Source organism: Centroberyx gerrardi, chromosome 7 (assembly GCF_048128805.1).
Source record: "Centroberyx gerrardi isolate f3 chromosome 7, fCenGer3.hap1.cur.20231027, whole genome shotgun sequence".
Classification (NCBI taxonomy): Eukaryota; Metazoa; Chordata; class Actinopteri; order Beryciformes; family Berycidae; genus Centroberyx; species Centroberyx gerrardi.
In genome coordinates, this window is record NC_136003.1 from 22,613,997 (window position 1) to 22,636,047 (window position 22,051).

Sequence of the window (22,051 nt, forward strand, 5' to 3'; positions counted from 1 at the left end):
TGATGAGTTGCAGCACAGTATTCTTGCTTTTGAAAATGATATTTTAATGAATGGTACCTCACCATTACTGCCCATTTGTATGAAATATAGACATGGAAAAAATTGTAAGTATATGAGGCTTATCTCAACTCGCTCCGACAGGCCTGAGGCTGGTCACTTCAGGGTTTTTGTTTGAGATGTCAACATCCTTTGCTGTGAGAAATAATGAACAACCAGGAGGAGAAATAAGCATCTTTTAATAGCCTGCTGCCTCCGTGAGGTAAAAGTCGATGTGGAGACCATTTATAATGAGGCAATCATAAGCTGGGCCTCGTGATAATATTGTTACTCATAATATGCCCTGTAAAACTGTTTGCTCACAAACCTTGCCCTGACATGCACCAGAACTCTTCCTAACCTCATTTTGCACTGCACCTCTTGGAAAAACCAACAGCACATTACATGCTTATGCAGTGTGTGGATATTAACACAAATCATGCACATTGACGAAGGTTTTGCATACGACATTCAGCTGGCGTGTATAGATTAGTTTTGCCCGGTGACTTGAATACGCATATTTGAAATGCGATCACGTGAAAAACCGAGCGGAGGATTAATTGAGTAGAAAATTCCCTGCAACAGGCTTTTAACTGCTGTGCTCAGATATAAAATCTGTCCATTAAAAACATTAATAACTATAACCAGTTCAGTTCATCTGAGATTATCCCTGTTGAAACCTGTTTTCGTTGTGTAATTTCTTCAAGATCCAAGAGGTTGGAAAGACCAACAATTTGATATTTCCGATTGAAACGATGAAACATAGATCCTTGTTGTGTGGAGGATGATGCGATCGTATTCATCACCATACCATCTGTTCTAAGAAACTGCCGGAACTCGCAAAAACGAAGGCACCGTGATTTTAGAAACCTCCTGCTAAAAATGGAACAACTACAACCATGTTAGATGTATAATGATGGTGTGAAGCACCTAGAGGCAGGCTGGCTGGAGACGCTGTATGGTATCAAATTTTGTCTGTGGCTCTAAATACAACAGGCTCAATTTGTATGTCAGTCAAGATATTTTGCATGTATCAAAAGTGCAGGGAGAGTTGCTTTGTAATATTTAAATGCCTACCTGTGACTTGAATAAACTGTGATATTACCTGTTACCCCGAATCTTAACCAAAGTCAATGTTTCTTTTTTTATAACAATAACTGGCATTCATTTCAGGTGAGAGGCATGTCCAGATATGTCTATACAATTTGTATTAATTATGCATTAAGTGAGACTTTTGTTCCAAAATGAGATAGCCACTGTGTGAAAGAAAGTGACACCTAATCTTACAAAATGATTGATCTTGCAAATTTAAGACAAACTAAACTTAGTGTGATACTTGTTACTAATTCAGTTGACAAAGCTGGATCCTCTATATTTTTGAGATATGTAATGGTAAATGTATTATTTATTTTCCAAAATGAATAATTGAAAAGCGTTTTGGAACAGAACCCCTTACATATGTAGGATGGAGATTAAAGTCCAACATTTGCAACATGATGACTAACAGTAAAGTTCAACAATTATGGCAGTGAAAGAACAAAAGTGATGTAGACATGCATCAGTTTGGGCTTCAGAAAGGAATGTAGCCTGTTGAAATTTTCATGTAACACTTTTTCCATATACTGCGTAATATTTCTAAAGAGTAAGTATTAACAGCAGACAGCAGTATCAATAGTAGTTACTGGTAGGGTTGTGTACGCAACGTTTTTGAATATACCGCAGTACCTGACACACTAATACATGTACATGCACAATAATATTTTCTGATTCAGCAAATAAATAAATACATAGGAAATAAGTCAAAAGTACTCTTCATGATTACGCCAACAATTCAAAAATTTTGATGTAAGCCTTCCTGGAAATTGGTTTCCAAAGAAAAATAGCAGTAGCATTTTATCACAGCCAAGGGAAACAGGCACAGCTGTGTATTCCTGCCCCGACTCTTCTACTTCACACCAGAGCCTCATTTTGATTGAATTTTTGACTGGTGGAGATAATCATACATCACTTTATGAGACAAACTGTTTTGCGAGGTGCTAAGACATTCGAATGGGTTGATGAAGTCACTGGAGAGGGCCTCCGGCTAGGTTCTTCTGGGGTTTCTTTACGCAGTTATTGCCTCAACACATCCTTACTGATGAAAAGAAGTCGTCACTAGTTGTCATGATTGATATCAGATCCGTCATTGCAAGATTACAAGACATGCTTGTTAACTGGGAGCTACTAAGGGCTTTTTGCTCACGTCTTTTGTAAGTCCTCTACTAAAGCATCTGCAAGGCTTTTCAGAAGCCCTCTATGCTGCTGCTGCACTCATCAGAATATATTGCTTGTATGTGCAAGAGTCATTAGGCAATTAATTTATTGTATAACGTTACACACCCCGGTGTCCAATTGGATTTATGAGGGCGGATTGATAGTGAAATTATATTCTTCCAATGAACTAACCATTTCTTTCATGTAAGGGGTGGGTCCAAGTCCACAGCACCGTAGCATGCAGTCTGCTAGTTCAAAGACTGGTCAGCTCCGCTTGTGTACAGACTAAAGACTGATTTCCGCGGATGATAAATCAGTAAAGACCTCATAGTGGTTAATGATGTATAGAGTTACTACAATGCTGAAGTAGGCCTGGTTACTGACAGAGATAAGAGAAAAGCTTCTCTGTTTCTTTCTTTATGGGAGATTTTAGTATTTCTATTTCATGTTTTTATAGTTCTGGTTAAAACAGACAGAAAAAGAATCAAAACCATCATGTTAACCATAAATACAGCCTATGCCGTGCATTATAGATAAGGGCATGTTTCAAAAAGAAACAGATTTTTGGGTTCAGGTGGGGGTAAAGTACCCACATATCAGGTCCCTCCCTCCGAATTCATTATAAAAAGTGCTGTCTTTGAAATAGCATCAGTGTAAGATTCCTCACATTACACTAGGAGAGGCACCAGAAAGCCGCAATGCAGTTTGCTGTGCCAAATCATCTGATCACAGTGCCTAATTGAATACTGATGTGAAAGGCAGACAGCTAGAGATAGTGAGGCAGGTTTCACAAGTAATTAAAACATACTACTCAGCCAGTATGAATCATTTGCTTTTACTCATTTATCCTGTTGAAAGTGCACCTGTTGTGTGTTGCTTATTGATAAGGCATTTTCATAGTCAGAGATACGTTTGTGTTTAACTATTGTTAAACCGTCTCGGAACACAAATCCACACCTGTCAGCCTACAGAATTATGCAGCAATGCAGATGACAGTGAGCTATGGTTAAGGGGGTAGACTTGGTGACAAAGTGATGAGTGCTGCACTTCCCGCTTAATTACTTTCAGGTAACTCACAGCAGCTCCTGCATCGGTCGCAGTCACTGTGTGCCTTCTAACGGTTTGAATACAACAGATTTCTTTTTTCTTGTTTTCTGAGATGTTTTTGGTAGGTTGACGCCATCATGTAGATCTCCTTCATTGCAAACAACTAAATATTGAGGAAATGCTCAGTTTCATTTTCTAACAGTTGACTGGGATGTTAACTTTTCTCCGTAATGGTAGTGATTAAATATAGCTAGAGTTTCAAGAAAGGTAAACGTCATACACTTGACTTCTGATTGACTATTAGTAGTTTCCCTGTCCCCATACCATGTGACCTAGTGAGATAGAAACTAGTTTTTCACTAACCTGCAAATTGTCTAAATCAGGTAAAGGCAACTAAGTGTCATGGTTTTCATTCCAACCAAACTCTACACCAGTGCTGTGTTCGAAACCAGGTACTACTCGTACTTAACATACTAAGTAGTGTGCTTTCACTGCATAGTATGTTGATTTTGTGCACATGAAAGATGCCTGAATGTACTACATTGGCAAGATTTCTGAGTATGCTGCCCGGTGTTACTAGACGTACTGAGATGTCCCATAATGCACAGCTGCTGCGTAACCTCTGTGGCTGTGCGCCACTTTCAGCAGCGGACAAGAAAGTGCTTGCTGCTGGTGACAGTCCAGTTTCAAAGGACTACAAATGTAAGTAAACAATATTTAATTCACTAAGATGGTTTGTGTGTCATCAGATATTATTAAAACGCTCACAGTTTTTTCAGAACAGGCTACACAGGCTTGCTAGCTTTTTAGCCTGTTTGTGGTAATTCACCATAGAGATTAGCGATTAGTTAGCCTGCCGTTCTTTTCGTATACTAGTAGTTTATATTCACCATTAATGTGGAATTTGCAAACAAGTATTTCCGAAAAAAATATAAATGTATGGTTAGGTGTATAGCATAGACCTCATAAGTCTGATGTAGGTTAGTGTGTCAGCCTTGCCCAAATATGGACTTAAATATGGAAAATTAAGTGGTCATACTCATACTCATTCTAAATCACATACCATATTACTGGATAGTAGGCAAACTTAGATTTTCATCTGTTGTTTTTTTTTGCATGGCCTGGTCATGTGATGTACTGTTTGAGTATACTGCAATCTGAACACTCAGCTGGTAATAGTATATTCAACCATCACTTGAGTGTACAGGATGCAGTACATACTGATTAGTATGTGTAGTAGGTTAGTATCCGGTTCTGAAAACAGGGCAGGTGATTTAACTGGTTAGTTCCTCCTCTCTGATTGAAGTTCTGCTGCTCAGTGAAATCACCTGGTGTAGTGTTTGGTTGGAATGAAAACCTGCAGACTCTCAGCCCTCCATGGCACATGGTTGCCCGTCCCTGGTCTAAAGACTGATGCAAATAGCATAAAGAGAAAATAGCATTTGAAGATGCCAGCTGAATGAATTAAATTTGAGGTTTTGCACACAACATTCAGCTGGCTGAATCGTTGACTAGTTTTCTGAGATTTCAACCACAACGCTATTGAGGATGGAAGCTAAAAAGTTCCAGCCAATATTAAACTTAAAACTATAGACCATAGACATCAACCATAGACGAGCATACAAATGGATGATGGCAGCCCTCTGAATCTACTAGTAGGTGCAGTAGGCCCCTACTGATCCATATTGATGGGGCTGATGACACCTGACTGGTTACATGCAGACTGGTCACCGTTTCATTTAGTCACGAGTCAAATATTTCGTTGGTGTTTTCCCCCTTTGGTATGAAATCACTGACCATAAAACCAAAACATGAAAACTACGATGGTTAAAAACCCTGCGCTATAATTACAGTAATGTGGTCTGGCTGCTGTTTTGATTACTTCAGTTCTTGGAGTGGTATTTTTATAACACTGTAGTGCATGGGTGCTTCCACTTCCTACCACCCTGGTTGAGTCAACCAATGTGGCAGAGGGTGTGAATAAAGTGAATCATTTACTACAACAGAGAGCAATTTAAGCCAGGTACATTACATCAAAATCAGAGCCACTTTATTATCCAAGCACTATAAATGTACAGGAATTTGTCTGGTGGCTTTGGTACAGAGAAATATTGTCATCTTACATTTTAACACAGTAAATATAGGCACACATGGTACTACAGGACCTCACAGTCAGTACAATAGGGCAGTGAAAGACATGCAATAAACAATAGACTATACACATCACTTGGACCAGAGTATCAAAAGTAAGTTATACCTCAGAAGAGAGAAAACGAAAAATGTGTCCGGTCTCAGCTATGATTAATATTTTTAGACAAAACATCACAGAACACATTAGTAATCTTTTTAGTCAGAGTTTTATTCCTCTGACTTGCTGTCAGAGAAATGGAACCTCATGACTGCTCAAAACAGTTTGTGGGATCAATGAAGTGTGACCGTTTCAGCCAAGGAGTTAATCATCGGTTATATTTTGGAATTCATCCCTCCCTCCCCGCCCCATGCCCTGTCCCAAATGGTCTATGCAGAATACTAAATACTAAAATACTAAACACCTAAAATACCACAGAATATGAAACAAACAATGGGCCTCATGCAGGAAGCGATATACGAACAAATTTGATTTCTGGGATTCACCAATGTTTTGTTATTTTTGCTCTTCTCTTAGGTAAGAGAACATTTTACGAGTGGTCGAGAGCACTCTTACCAAGATAAGAAAAAAACATCTCGTTTTCACAGTCCACAAATTGTTTGTCCAACGCAAGGAAACATAAGTTTTAAATTTGAGGAACATAAAAAAACGCATGAATATCATATAATCAAATTTAGATTATTATATGTTTTAGAGTAATTATAATGATTGGATTATTAAATTCGTGGGCTAAAGAAATACTATTGGTCCATCCCAATTAAGACTATAAAAACCCTTGGATGATATTGCGTGCGTTCAGCTTCTGAATGGCTTACATACTGCTCTTAGATGCTTTGGCCATCCAGGCCTTATGCAGAGAACGCGTTTTTAGAGATGGCACAGATCTATTTGATGAGACGGATGAATGGCTGCTGAGCCGTTTCAGATTGCCAAGAGCACCTCTCCAATTCTTGGCCATGTGCCAGAGTATTTGCACACGGCACAACACCTGCCCTTATATGGTGTTTAGGGGGCGTTACCTATGCTAATAACAAACAATCGGCCACGCGCCTCCAATTTATGATCAAGTGGGATTCATCATTCAGCACACCTCGGTAAGAGCAGATTTGGATGGTTAAGAACGTTTGGTGCATCTGGAGTTGACTTCTCTTATTTTTTCTCTTAACAGAAAATTAAGAGAATATATAAGAGAAATTTAAGAGAATGTTGCTGCATGAGGCCCATTGTCACATTACATTGCAGTATGTGCCTCTTGTTATACTTGAATTGGTTCAGCAACAGGACTGTGAACAATTGGTCACATTTTACCAGGTCAGTCACTCCCTCCCATTGCCCATCCACATTACACCTGGCCTAGACCAAGAACTGAGCTCGGAGCACAGATAGCCTAACATGGGGCTTGTGATAGTCATGCCATGCAAACTATTTCCATATTAAGTTATTATGTGTTTTGGCTGCAGCTACATGAGGATTACATGGGATGACCGCGATCCTTGCAACTGAGTAGTCGTGCAGCAGACTCTGCTGTGAAGAGGCAATACATCTCCCAATAGAATATCTTCTGTTTATGCGTTTAGGGCAGTGTTGGCGGTGTTGATTAGCAGGCATTTTTTAAACCCCCCATTGCCTGCTAAATTAATTAAGAAATGTTGTGTGATACTGGAGCACAAAATGGTTTGGAAAAATCACTTGGGTGACGTAGCTTTATTCACGGAACGTCCTTTTATCGCCGGCATTCATTCAAAAAGATTCATTTTGTCTATTTGTGCGGATTTAAATTGAAATCCATCAAGTCCATGAGACTGATGATGAGAATGAAGAATATTCTGTGGTTCAGCAGTGTACTGATGAATGAATGGTAGCTTAAGTCAAATTGGCTTGAGAGGAGTGATTTTACTCACTGTCTCATTTTTCGCCGTAACTTTTTCACAGCGGACATTGTGTACTTTGTGTCAGTAAAATTCCTCAGATATCTCTGTTTTTCTATCCTGTTATCAACAAGAAAGATCGTGACCTGTTGAGAGGGAGAATAATTGTGACTGATCTTTCATATGCCCCTCGAAGAGAGCAGAATTTGCGAGTACAACAATAGAAGAAGCCTTTGGAGATGAAGGTTTAATATTTGGTTTTATTCCACCCATAAACATTTGACACATTTCTCTTTAAGCTCTCCCTTTGGCAGCTTGGATTACACAAGTTAATCTGTATATCTCTGAAACATTATCCTGCATTTGTGATGTGTGTTTACGGCAGATTCACTTGCGGTGTCAGACTACCTCTGCTGGGGAGATTAACGGTGTGTACAGGGGTTTACTGCAAGTGCTTAAACAAGCTGCTCCAAGGCCTCTAAGGGCTACACCAAGATCCATTCAAGGATTACACTCATATCTCCACCCATCTTGAGTATTGAAAACCAGTGAGTTGTTCAATGACTTGGGACAGCCATTTCACTGCGGAGGTGTTGTCTGTCCATTTTCTCAAAGATAAAGAATATCTTTGTATTGGTTTGGCACTGCAACCAGCAGAAATAATGCTGAGCATCCACAGTAAACAGTTTAGAGGGTCCTGTGAAAGCGTTCGATGCAGTGAGGGTTAGGGTTGAGATCATTGGCTGGAGTTCTTCCAGTATCATGGCTGCAAGTAGCGTTCTTTGGGACAGTGAAAGTGGAAAGGCACATGCCATGCTTTGATCCTGAGAATCATCAAATATACATGACAATAGAAACCACATCGAACAAAGCTCAGATGCAGTTATGTAAAGCCTCTGCAGTACAGAGACATTAAATGGAGTGGTTGTGTTGTAGTCATTTTCCAGTTTTCTTTTTTGACAATGCTGTCAGCCCACTTGTCCTCATGTTATGGAACAAGGGCCCTTTTCTTAGTATACTCTATCTAATCCCTTTAGTCTTTTGCAGTTATGGAATTCCAGAAGCAATGAGAAGCAACCTTTTGGGATGTTGGTGTTGGATCGGATCTAACAGCGTTCACATAACCGACCATTATATGGCCGAAGCAAATGAATTCCCCGTGTCATGTCAGAACCTTCCAAAACAGCATCTGTATCTGTGGAGTCAACTCTGTGGCGCTGATATTAGCCATATTCATACCAGCCATAGAGCTACATTCTGTGCTCTAGTCCATATACAGCAGTCACAGAAATGAGGCTACTCCAAGAAATTTGAGCAGCCTAACTGTACATCTGCATTCTTTGAAACAACACGCTTAAAAAGCAGGACCCTCAAAGAGCTCTTTGTCTGACATAAAGCATTCATGTGCTTATACAAGTAAACATAATCATTCTTACATAAGAGAACTTTTTCTGTGCTTGCCCTCGTCTACAATTGTAAATATAACTGTCACTCAGCACATTTGAGCATGATGTAAGTGCGGCAGCTGGGGCTATTAAGCTTGTGTCAAATGAAAGCATGCTTAAGGCATTCTAAACTGGTCATAGCTGGCATTTATATGGCAAGCAAATGGAATATCCGCTATAAAAATAAGCTTTTCTAAATGAAAAAACTAAAAGCTCGGCTTTTGTGCACACATGATATTGAGAGATAAATATCTCTATAAATGATAGCTGCTCACAAGCCAGGTGAACTATTTTAGCGGGTTTTTTTTCCAGCAGACTGTCTGAATTGAGCAATCTCTGCCAGCTAAAGCACAATTTGGATTAGCAAAAGCTCCACTGATAGGTCAGCTTAGCCGTTAATGGAGCAGCTTATAGGCCTTGTCTGCATGATTATAACATTCTTAGCAGCCTATTTCCTTGTGTCCAGATGTTCCAGTATAAACATCAGTGCCTCCCCCCTTTAAACCCGATACCAGTTTAGTCTTTTTATGACATGAAAATAAAATGATGCACCATTTTATTTTTTTATTTACTTATTTTTTGCATTTATAAAATATGTTTTGAGAGGAAACATAATGCTTAGTAATTTCAGCAATATTATTGATTGCTCATTTGTTTGCCACATTTAATCTTTTGTAAATGTTATTACCTCAAACATGATTTTATTATGTTTCATTTGTTCGCTGAATCAGAGCGCCCCAAGGCCTACTCCAAAAACATACTTATCCACTTCAGAATACACCAGACATTTCCGCGCTGCCACTTTATGGTGAGATGTTGGCATATAAAGAATGACTATTAGTTAATTGACATTTAGCGGCTCAGTCATTCTGCACACTGTGTGCATGTAAATTGCCATAAATACTACTTCAAAACTAGAGTATTTCCCAAACCTTTCAATGGCAATTCATTTTCAACAGTTTCATTGCTGCACTGTGAATTAGAGCTCCCTCTAGACTGTTCCAGCTGTTCTAATGAAACACATTGATCATTAAATGAATTATCCTCCCACTTCACGGATATTACTGATGTTTGTGTGATTGTGTGCGTGTAAACTTCAGTGTGATCACTTTAAGAATCGTCAATAATTGTACATGGCATAATTCTCAGAGAATCAATCAATAAACATGTGCTATAGGTCAAGAAAAAGTTATTGACCGCAGTGTTAATGTCAATGAGGGAAATTAGTTAATAAGTAGATTACCATAAAAATCCATTTATCAGTTATATTTTCAGATTTTTTTCCTGCAAATGAAAACTCCAGTTTGAGATTCAGCAGCTGCTCTGTTGTACAGTGATTCTCCAAGTGCGACCTGAAGGGGCTCCAGGGGGACCTCAGAAACATTTTTAATTTCACTATGATTTAATTTAATAGAAAGTAGAGAGATATGAGTATTCTGATCTCAGGTTTCACTCTCACCACATGCAGTGCAGACAGTTATACAATTCAATACTAAACGAACAAAAACCTTCCTCTATGTGGGGCTCTGTGACATAAAAATGTTTAAAGACCCCTGCAGTAGTCAGTTTACATTTGAAACTTTGCTGGCCTGTTTGAGACATAAAGCCTGGTTGGATTCATTTGATCTTAGTATGGAAATATGATGATAGTCAAAGGAGTTTGCCCTCACATTGCAAGGTGCTTGATAGATCAAATTGCATGAAATCTATCACCTACTTCCTAGCTACCTTATAGGCTGTTAATTTACTCAATCTATGCCAAACAAAATTGATAACAAAATAATGTATATATTTACTTCTATATGTAGTTTGTTTTTGTATGTTTGTTTGTTAACACCATACGTGTTATTACAGTAAGACCTTCTAGGGAATGAAGATTTACTTGAAGAGTTTTTGTCTGTATTCAAGGCTGAGCTAAACAGCTAGCTAACCTTTTCATGACAAATGAATCACTGTTAGCCTTTTTGCCAACAAAATGAGGTATAAATAAAAATATGGAATTAGGCGAATGTGGTGCATCAGACAGGAGGAGAGCCACCACATCTCAGATTCAGCATCACCTCCTCAATGGCCCCAAAGCATAGCTGATCAGTTTTATTGGCATGTTGTCCAGAGAGGAGGTAATGTTTTCCTTGCTGGAAGACAAGAAACGCCACAGTCTGCAGTTTATACTTTAATGCCGAATGTTTCATGCTGACTGACGGATGAATTGCATTTCAGGCTAATTCGTTAACATTTGTGTTAAATGTGTTAACTCTGAGTCTGTTAGCACTGTCAGATTTTGTTGTAGTGTTAATATTTCAAGTTAATTATTTTGGTCACGTTTTTGTCATTTCATCATCAATTTCCAGTTTTGCTTATCCTTTTATCTCTTCTATTGCTACAGCCATCATCAATATTTTATAGTGAATAGTGGGCCAACCTGCCCAGATGACCTGCCACACCAGCTAAAAAAAAACATAAACTTTTGCCACAGTGTCTGATTGGTATTTAAGGTGCCAAGAACAAACTCTGGGAAAAACACTGCAGTTGGAGGAGTTTGCCTGTGTGTGTATCACACAGTATGTGAGACATATTCATCAAGTAGGTGGAGACAGAGCTAGAAAATTTGCTCATATTCCCTCACATAAAGGCAAAAAATACACTATTTATTGACTGCCCATTAGTCTCTACTTTAGTCTCTTCATCGGAAAACGTTTTGAACCACTTTAGTGTTCATTTGAAGTTCAAGCATCTCATTTTCATTAATTTTAATGTAATTTTTCATTTCATGCATTTCCCCATAATTGTTTTTTACTGTTAGGAACAAAAATGTTGCACCACCTCCAAATGCAAAGACCCACAGCCTACATACACACATACCTACATATTCTCAATCATGCACATGTGGAGGACACACATTCCTCATATACAGCTAGGACTGTATATGAAAAGCACCTGATTTACATACAGTATATTCACACTGCAATACTGAGGATGGCATCAGCAATAATAATAACAGTCCAGCAATTCATTGACGGCACCAATACTCTAGATAAAACTTATCATACATGATTTACACCGTGTTTGAATTGTAATACTCTGTTTAGAATGAACTATCATCTCAGCATCATAAAAAATATGATGATGACTGAGAAAATTTGAATAGCATGAAATCAGCTGACTAAGATTACACACACCAGTAGGCTGCCACACTCACCTTCTAGAAAAGATAAGTACAGCCCTCCTCCAGAGAGAAAATCATTTTCTTTTGTCACGTTGACTTTAGTTTGTGGCCAGTTGCAGCCATTAATTGCTGACCAAACACTGTGGCTTACCTACCTTTCCATCACATCATTTTTTCACGTTTTGCTTTTTAAAGCTCATCTCCAACATCATCTCTCCGCATGCGGCATCGAGTTCCACCACTTTTTCACCAGCAGGATCATTATATATTCCACTGCTATTCCATGTCAGTGGGCTTCTGCAGATGCACCCATTATAACAAGGGGTCAAACATGAATCATAACGCACTGGTAGCACTTTTGGTGATGGGCTGTTATTGCAGTGGAATTACAGAGGAAATACAATTCCATAAAATGTTTTACTTCGTTTGTAGTCTACTACTCTTCTCCATTAAATCACCTCATCGATTCATAATAGAAAGAAAATTAAAATTAAAATGTAGAATATTAAAAACAGCAGCGATATAGATATAGGCCCATCTTTTAATGACTGCAATGTATGCATAACAACAAGGTAACAGACAAGTCATTATGAAATTTATCCAGGACTTTCCTTTGCCTGCAGTGGTGGAATCTGCAGCTGATCAAGGCCAAAGCTGTTGTTACCTTTTGACCTCTTCCTCACTGGCTCAGGAGAGAAGAGTTACATGCTAGAGGCAAGTTCTCATCAGTGCTGAGGATGGTCATTTAACACCGTGGCTGTTAGTCACATCCACTGAAGGAGGCAGACTTTTAAAACTAATGGCTAGACCAGCGGATCTCAACCATGTGCCACTCAGGCCCAAGAGTCTGCAGGTTTTCATTCCAACCGAACACTGCAGGAGCTGGTTTCACCGATCAGTTCCTCCTCTCTGGTTGAAGGTGTGCTAATCACTGAAATCAGCTGTTGTATTGATTGGTTGGAATGAAAACCTGCAGACTCCTGGGCCTCACATGGAGAACCACTGGGCTACACAACCTATTATGTAGCTATATACAGTAAATGGGACACGTGTCTTGGGGAGACAGTAGCTAGAGACTCTGGAAGCAACATGTGCTGAGGATTAGCTGGAGGGCAAAGTTGTGGGTTAGCAAGTTAGCTAAGCTAGCTAGCTGCTGACTAACATCATCAATGAGACAAACACCATATACAGACTTCCAAGATTGGACTTGAACTTCAATGTCACCATTTGGCTAATAAACCCCAGCAAGCACATTCTGTATTATTCAAAACCTATACTGGGATATTTATTATCCATTTGGCAAGGTACAGTAAGTACATTTGTGGTGTTGCTGTATTTTATGTTTCATTGACATTGATTTATTTTTTCCATTTACGGCAGCTAGCCAGCTATATGTGTTGCATTGTTGATTTGTAGTATTCTATGTTAAGAAAGCTTTAAATAATGTCAGTAGCCACTTAAGTGCATTTACAGTACAATGAAAGCCAATGAATATAACCAGTAAATGTTAAAAAAAAATGCAATGGTTGGCCTCCCTTAGTGGAAATTGTAAATGCCCAAAGGTTGATACAATATGTACAGCCAGCAGCAGCCGTCATGTGCTTTAGGCAGAGGGAGACAGGCATTGACATTTCTAAGCAGTTTTTATGGCACACAGTCCAGTTTTTACTATATGAGAAATGGCAACAATAACAAGTTTGCCTCCTGTAATTCCCCCCTTATATTCATCCTGACATTTTGCGAGTTACCCTAAATTTCTCTCAAAGGAGAATATCACTGAATTTCAGCTCATTCTCAGTGTCAGGTTCTGTCTGTATTACTGAATATCCACTAATGTCTCTCATAGACAAAGGCGAGAGTTTGTGCAGCCTCCTTCTTTGTGGTGTCACACTGACCTACAGCTCCATAATGAATTGGAAAAAATGGGGGCGAAAAAATGACTGTGATAGGTAATTTTCTGGAAATGTTCATGTTCAGGTGTTTAACTGATAGTGCTGCCAAAACATAACGTATATGCTGCCACAATGCAACCAGTTCAGCATACCTAAGTACGACATACACAAAGGGTCAGACACACTATCAGAGGTCCATTCTATACATTCTATATCTACAAAGAATCAAAATATCCAAAACTAAACAGCCATTCTTGCTACCCTGTTGTAGAGAATGAATTCAGACACAGATGCTCTTTAATTCGATGTTTTTAATGGCTGGTTTTATGCCACTTGTTTCCGAGGATGGCTTTGGCCATATGGGCTTTCTCTGATGTAAAGCAGTTTATGTCTTCCATACCCACATGTTTATTCACATAATAATAGATGCCCTTCACTCTTGTCATCTTCTCAGATGTGGTATTACCGCAGGGTTGGTGCATACAGCATATTTTTCAATTAGAAATGGCAACTGCCAGGCAGGCTTTCATTTTGAAAATTGTATTCAATAAATTGCACACTGTTGCACTGCTATGTCTCAAACAACATAACTATTACATGAACACCTAATAAAAACTACATATGGAGTGAATCAGTATTCATGAATATGCCATGTAACCATTATGAATGTGCAGTAAAACAGGATTCATGTAAAGTGCTGCTTCATGCACTACAGTCAGTGTGGAGTATCTGTGGTCAACTTCAGTAAAATCTCCTGAAGTGATTGGATAAGTGCTGGGCATTTTTCTCAGCCTAGGAAATCTATCATGTTCAAACTGTCATATTAATTGGTTCTGCTTAACTGAACTGAATCTGCAACATTTCCTGGATGTAAATTTTAGCCTTTGCCTCTGATGTATTCAGGTGTGACTTCCAATTACTGTTTGTGCTTTTCTTTAAGCTAATACATTTTTGATAGTGCTTTAACACAGAGTAAATAATATTGAAAGATGCAGAGGTGAATGACAATTATTTCATTGTTTTATAGAGGCGAGTACAGCGCAGCACTTGTTTTTTTGTTGTTGTTTTTTTACTGAAACACCAATAATAGGATATTGAGGGCAATTGTAATCAAATTTTATGTGTAGTCTGAAATGTTCTCATCAGCTCATCCAAACGCACATAAGCAAAAGCACAGAGCATTAGTGATAATATTCCAAAGAGTAGCCTGTTACTACTGCTATCCTATCTATTTGAACGCTGATGGAACGTGGCATCAGAACATTTTTGCCGCGCGGTTTATATGTTCTGTTTAAGGTAATAGTTTTTTGACAGAGTTCCAACTTTGCAAATAAATGACACTGAAAGACATGGAGGTGAGTGATCATTTTTACGAGTCTGTTCGCCATTGCTGAGTAGAGGAGAGCACAGCGCATCATGATTGCTTGTTTTTGTAGTGGCAACATCAATAACAGAATATTGAAGGCAATTGTGATCAAATTGTGTGAGTGTAGCCTGAAGCACTCTCATCAGCTCATCCAAAGGCAAATAAACAAACAAGCATAGAACATTAAAAATACCAAAATCATTATTTAAAGGAGTGGCAGATTGCTACTGCTGTTCTCTTTATTTGAGCACAGATGAGCCATTATATAAGATTATTATTTTTGGTATGGGGCTTGTATGTTTATTTCTAGGTTGTGAGGAGGGATACTTTCCCTTTTTATAGCCAATAATGTCTAAAACACTGACAGAGTTGTTGAACTTCAAAATAGCAGGTAATATCCTTTGAATCTTTGATTTGAGATAAGATTGCCTCTATTTTCTCCCTGGGCTTTAATACAGTTAATAATAGACTAATTTTCCAGTCGATCTACACTGTTATAGACTAACGCTGCAGTGTAGTATGGCATTCCAAACATGCTCATAGTTTTCCCCCTTGCCTTTGCTTTATTTCATGATGTTCTATGTCTAAAGGGCATATGAACATAGCTTCAGATCTCAGCACTGCAGTCTGGTGATGTGGGTAGAGAAGTACCTGGCTCGCCCACTGTTGGAAGTGGAATGGTCTTTAGGGGATCTCAGGGAGAGAGCGGGGAATAGGGTTTTGATCAGGACCAGCTGTCAGCTCTGTCCTCAACTATTCTGTTGAAACCCACTGTTCTGCAGAAGTATAATAGGCTTGTTTGCAGTGGGGAGACTGTGTTATGTTTTAATTAAACTCGCCATCTTATTCTACTTGCCATTCAACAGTCATGTTTAGCTCGTCATTAAACTCTATCTAAATCTGAAATATCTAATCTGAGATTCCAAAGATAGAAAAGTGTCAGGAAGAATCACGATTAAATGTGTTTGCTTGGTGTCCTTGCTCCTTTCCATGCCATCACCCACTTAAGCTAAAGAAAAAAGATCGGCTTTAACCGGCGACCAGCCAGATCTCAGTCATATAGCATTTGAAAATAATTCTTAGCATTTGCTTTAACCTTCTACTACCAGAGGACAATCACAGGAAAGTACCTGAAATTCAATTCAGTTTTCTACTCTATATACACTATATGAATTGTCTGTGCAGTAAAATCCACCCATCTTGTAGTCCATGAAGGTTAAAATAAACACTACAAAAATGACTATTTGACCTAGGTTAGGCGATAGATCCTATCAATACACATGGAAGGCAGGGAAGATGGCTCTCCATGGTAAAGTGTGATGCAGTCAAAAAAAAAAAAAAAAAAAGAATACCCTTGTACACTGATGGGTGAATCTGTAGCATTCAGACATGCCTTTAGGCAAATATTCCTACATCAACATCAACCAGTCAATCACTGGATGTGTGTCCTCTGGCAGAGTTCATACCATTTTTCTGCTCATCATACGATGGAAATTTATTTGTTTGTGTTTGTGTTTGTGTTTGCGCTCCTTGTAAGAGGTGCACCTAAACCCTGACAGAACAATGCATCCCACACCATAACAGACCCACCAGGACCCTTTGCTCTGGCCTCTAGGCTTGATTTTCATGTGTGCCAAACATATATACGCATCCACTTGTTGTGAGCAGAGTGAAGAATGACTCATTTGACCAAGTGACTTTTCTCCACTTCTCAGTAAACCGCTGCCTGTGTTCTTTGCACCCACTGTAATCACAAACATGTCATTCTAGGTGTAATAAGGGGGATTATTCACTGCAAACTGATCCCAGTATCTTTCACTAAAAATGTCTTGACGAATCGTTGCTGCTGAAACTAGCTGCTTACGCCCTCGATTGATATTTGCTGTTGGATTACAAATAAACACCTCAGTACAATTACTTTTCAGTTGCCATTGTCTGTCCATACTGGCAGTTAAGGCACTCATTTAAGACAATTCCAGTGACTATGTAGCTGTTACCCAAAATGTCACGAACACGACAATGTCAAAAAGCTGTTAAAAAACCTGCTATAGGGTTCTACTTTTAATTTCAATCTTCAGTTTTACCTGTATGTAACATTGTAGGCATTTAATATATATTTCCATGACATTACAGTGATTAGTGAAAAGGATCAGTGAAAAACATTCCCTGAAAGAAGCACATTAGTCCCTATACTGTAGGCTTGCATTGTTCGGTGTTTGTTTTATAGAATTGAAAGAGTCTGCTACAACAATTAATTATATTTAAACTGAATTTCCCCTTTCAGCCGCAAAGGGAAAAGATTACCTACACCTCCAAGACAGTAGGATTGCTCTGTGTCACTGAGTCAATATTGACAGAGAACAAAAAATTAGTCTTTTTCACATCATTTTCACATTATTAACATAATATTATTTTATTTATAACTACATTATTTAGAGGGGCACAGTGCCCAGTGCCCCCATCACTGCCAGTGTCTCCAAAAGTTGTCTTCCCTGGACACAGGAGCTTTTTGTATGCCGTCTCCTCCAGAATAATTGATTGGATTTGAAATGACGTGGAGGAAGCTGAATGCATTATCACTCTGCAACAGAGCCATGATCAATCCAAATGAGAGATTGCGGGAAGTTTTATTTCTCTGCCAGTGTTTATTAGAAACAACTAAGCTTCTCTGGAGAGGCTCTCTCTATGCTTCAAAAAACAGCTCAGACCTATTAGTATCTGGGATGTAAATTACCATGATCCCTCACCTCATCATGCCTCAAAATATTCCCCTTTCACTAGTTTGTCAGAACATAATGAAACATTGAGTTAAATGCTTGGGCATGTTTCAGAGCACTTTTGCAGTGGGCATTTAGGATGCAGTGGCATGAAGAATTGTGATTATCTGCAAAGATTATTTTCTCTCACAACAAACACAAAATTCACTCTGATTTGGTATACTGCACCTTCTGAATGATGCCCAATTGTAAATGACCTAAATACAACTGGATAAAAGGTAGATTTAGAGGCTGAATCTGTACTGTTATTATTTATTTGGAAGGCTTGGATAACATTTTAGCTTTAAGTTCTAAACATGTGGTTGAAAGGGATTATTGTCGTCTTTTGTGTAAATCATAGAGCCAATTAGCTTGCATTGCTTCAAAGCATCCCAAAGAAATTTAAATGATTCAAATGAATATATCCGATTATGTTTGTCTTTACATAGAACACATTATAACTGTTCTCTGTGCAGCATAGGCTGCTCCATAGAGTCACATTCTGCATGAAAAAGAGTCGCTATATTAGTCTATGTTATTTACTCATTTATGTCTCTCCATACAACAAAGTTAGTTCTCATTCAAGCGTAGTTTAGCATGCTTTTCATAGTAGTGGTCATTATGACTTACTCCGTACTACAGTTGAAAGAAGTACAAGGCAACTTTATTTCCACACTGTTTTTCTGGTTTTCTAGGTAAATAAACGGTTGGATGCGTGTTAAAATACAGGAAGTAGATGTTATGTGGTGTATTTGTCGGTTTGAGCCAGTAAACAGCAGATGGTAAGCAGGGCCTCTTTAGCGCTATGCATTTTATTTACCTACCCACCTGAATGACCTGTGTTGAGCTGAACAGCTGATGCGGAGAGGAGCGAGAGTTAACCGTTTGCTCTTGTTTACTCCAGTTCCACTAGACTGCAAGGCCAGAGGAGTCATTTGCCATGCACAGGGAAATTAGCTTGTTTATCAGCATTTTGATTTTTGTTCCGCCTCTCTGTCCCTCTGACATTTTAGATGTACGTGATCCATGACTGATTCCCAATCAAAATGGGACCTCAATCACATAGGAAAGTATCTGGCTTGTGCAATTTCCATTTTTTTATAATTAAACATATAATGAGCAGCATTGAGCCTGATGAGGACAATAGCTTGTTATGTGCAAGCCTTCAAAAAGGTAACCTTGAACATTGTTCATCTGTCCTGTCAATTGGATATGCTCCAAAGATGCACAGCACATTACCACTGAGACACTCCAGCTCCTGCTCGTACAGTAGGTCTGCACTGAAGAGGCGCTGCATGGGTTGTTTCAAGGTGATTTGTCGTGGTATGTTTTCGAGATCGCCCTCTGACTTGTTTTATTCCCATACACGCCGATGTTACACCCTTGTACCATCTACCATACTTTAGATTTGGGCTTAAATCGCAAACAGCTGAAGACCTTGAAAGGTTAGAAAAATCTTTAGCCATTCATTACTGTAAGTGAGGAAGTGTGGAGAGTGATGGAATATAATGAAAACTAATACTCTTTCCAGTCACTATGCTATCTGTAGATATGTTTAATATCCCATTACAGACCAAGAAGTAACCACAGTTCTATAGCGTCTAGAGACAAACATAATCCGGAGGGAAATTACCCATCAGGAATGCAATACTGTTACTGAGATGCAATTACCAGGCCACTTGTGAGACTTGCAGCCCAGTATCCATGGGTGCATGTGTGTGAGGGTGGTCGATAACGTGCGTAACAGTTTTGCAGACTAAATTGGATTCTTTGCTGGAGAACAGTTAATTTAGAATATGTCCAAGATGCAAATGATTGATGTGACTATATTGTTACAACTGTAGGTTTGTTGTGCCGGCCATCTTAATGGAAAAAATATTGGAAAGGGAAGGAAATTGCTTTTATCATAGAATTATAGGGAATTTTGCGCACTAACTGTGTAAGCCTGGGAATGGAATAATTTTGGACTTGGTTGTTTGTTTCTAAATGATAACTTTATTTCCAAGCAAAGATTACTTAATTTTGGAAAAACACTCTGCATGCTTGGATTCTACTCCTTTTTACATTATATCTTAGAGTTCCTGTGCCAGTAAGTAAATAAATGTCGTGTCTCACAGAGGATTTAATGTACCAATTTAGCACAGAATCACATAGCCTATAAACAAAGAAAACAGCACGGATTGGAATGAACATCAGTGTAAGCATTTGATAAGGATTTGCTTCAGGCAAATGCTATGCTTTATTATCGATACAAAAAATAGAAACTGTAGAAACAAGACTCGCTTCTGTGCGTATGAATTATACTTGCCACTGCATTGATTTATCCCACAACTCATTCTCAGAGACCGAGTTGAACATAATATTTGTGGCAATGGCAAATGGCTTCCTGTTATCCCTGAGATAAATTTCTCAAGACGGGGACATTTCTATTCTACTACAAATTATTACCTTGAATCTCATAATTAATCACTGCCCCCTTCAATGAACAGCTTCTAACCTTAAACGTAGGACAGACAGGAGGAGAAAAGAGGTGCCTGTACACAATGCTGGGGAAGAGCATGCGAATACTAAGAAATAAAAACTGCCTGCACTGAGTGTGGAGCCTAGCGCACATAATAAATGTATGACAAAACAATACCCCAGGCACCCCAGTATTAATGATATGCAGTGAACTCATTATTAAAGTTCCAAAACAGCTCCTGGAGTAACACAGATGGAGTCAATTAAGCAATGAGCATACTTGCTTGCCTGCCGTTTCATCTTCTTTCTTTTATCTCTTGCATATTACTCCACGGATGTAATTAGCTGTATGTTTCTCCTCGCAACATAATGTCCAGTGATAATAACAGTTATTTTCACTTGTAATTTCAAATAATGTACTGCTTAATAAATGTACCGAATTTGCTTGTACCGTGTCCTTGGGTATTTAATCCGCGCTGCAATAGGTGTTGAGCACAATGCCGTGCTAAGCTGCTGTTTCTGCTTGCTTCTGTTCACAGAGACCTGATGCCTTCAACGCTGGAGGGACAGATCACCATGGAGAAGACACCCAGCTACTTTGTGACTAACCATGCCCCAAAGCGCATCCACTCCATGGCCAGGGACATCAAGCTTATTATTGTGGTGCGTAATCCTGTCACTAGAGCCATTTCAGACTATACGCAGACTTTGTCCAAGAAACCTGAGATCCCGACCTTCGAGGTGCTGGCTTTTAAGAACCGGACGCTGGGTCTTATAGACGCCTCGTGGAGCGCTCTGCGTATCGGAATATATGCGCTCCACTTGGAGAGCTGGATGCAGTACTTCCCTCTCTCCCAAATGCACTTTGTCAGCGGGGAGAGGCTTATTGTTGATCCTGCAGGTGAGATGGCCAAAGTGCAGGACTTCCTGGGACTCAAGCGGATCGTCACAGATAAACACTTTTACTTTAATAAAACAAAGGGATTTCCTTGTCTGAAGAAGCCAGAGGACAGCAGCACTCCCCGATGCCTCGGCAAGTCGAAAGGGAGAACTCATCCTAAAATTGACCCCGACGTGATTCGGCGACTGCACAAGTTCTACAAACCCTTTAACATGATGTTCTACCAAATGACTGGCCAGAACTTTGAATGGGAGCTGGAGGAGGGCAGTGAATCTCGTAGCTCTCAGGACTAGTAGACTGCGGCATGGCACAGCACAGCCACACCACCAGCCTTCTCAATAAAACAACTATCGTCTCGCTTCATCTTCAGAGAGAGTGCTTGAGCACGCCAATCAATCATGGCTGTCTTTGCAGTGTCTGTACCCATAAGCAAGAGTTTACTGACATGCTTTTTCTCTCCTTCAATACTAATGTTGTTGATGATGGCAAAACATTATTGTATATATTATACATAAAATATATTTATATTTGTGAAAAGGAGATGATTTATTCCTTTTGTTTTCAAAGCATAGAGCTGATATAAAAATCATGTTGACTATGGCAATGCATGCGATGAGTTAAGTGTCCTTACCTCATGAGCCCTAAGGGTAAACTCTGCCTGTTTCTTCTCCCTTTACTTTCCTTGCAGTTTGTTGCCCTCACACCCACTCAC

General features: G+C 39.1%; 1 protein-coding gene across 1 annotated transcript in view; it reads left to right on the forward strand.

The window, feature by feature from the left end:
- The window catches only part of hs3st4 (heparan sulfate (glucosamine) 3-O-sulfotransferase 4), an 88,668-nt gene extending 67,036 nt beyond the window's left edge, over positions 1-21,632 (forward strand). The window contains exon 2 of the mRNA XM_071920671.1: positions 20,978-21,632. Coding sequence (XP_071776772.1) covers positions 20,978-21,632 — 655 coding nt within the window. The remainder of the gene's footprint in view (positions 1-20,977) is intronic.
- The last annotated feature ends 419 nt before the right edge of the window (positions 21,633-22,051 follow it).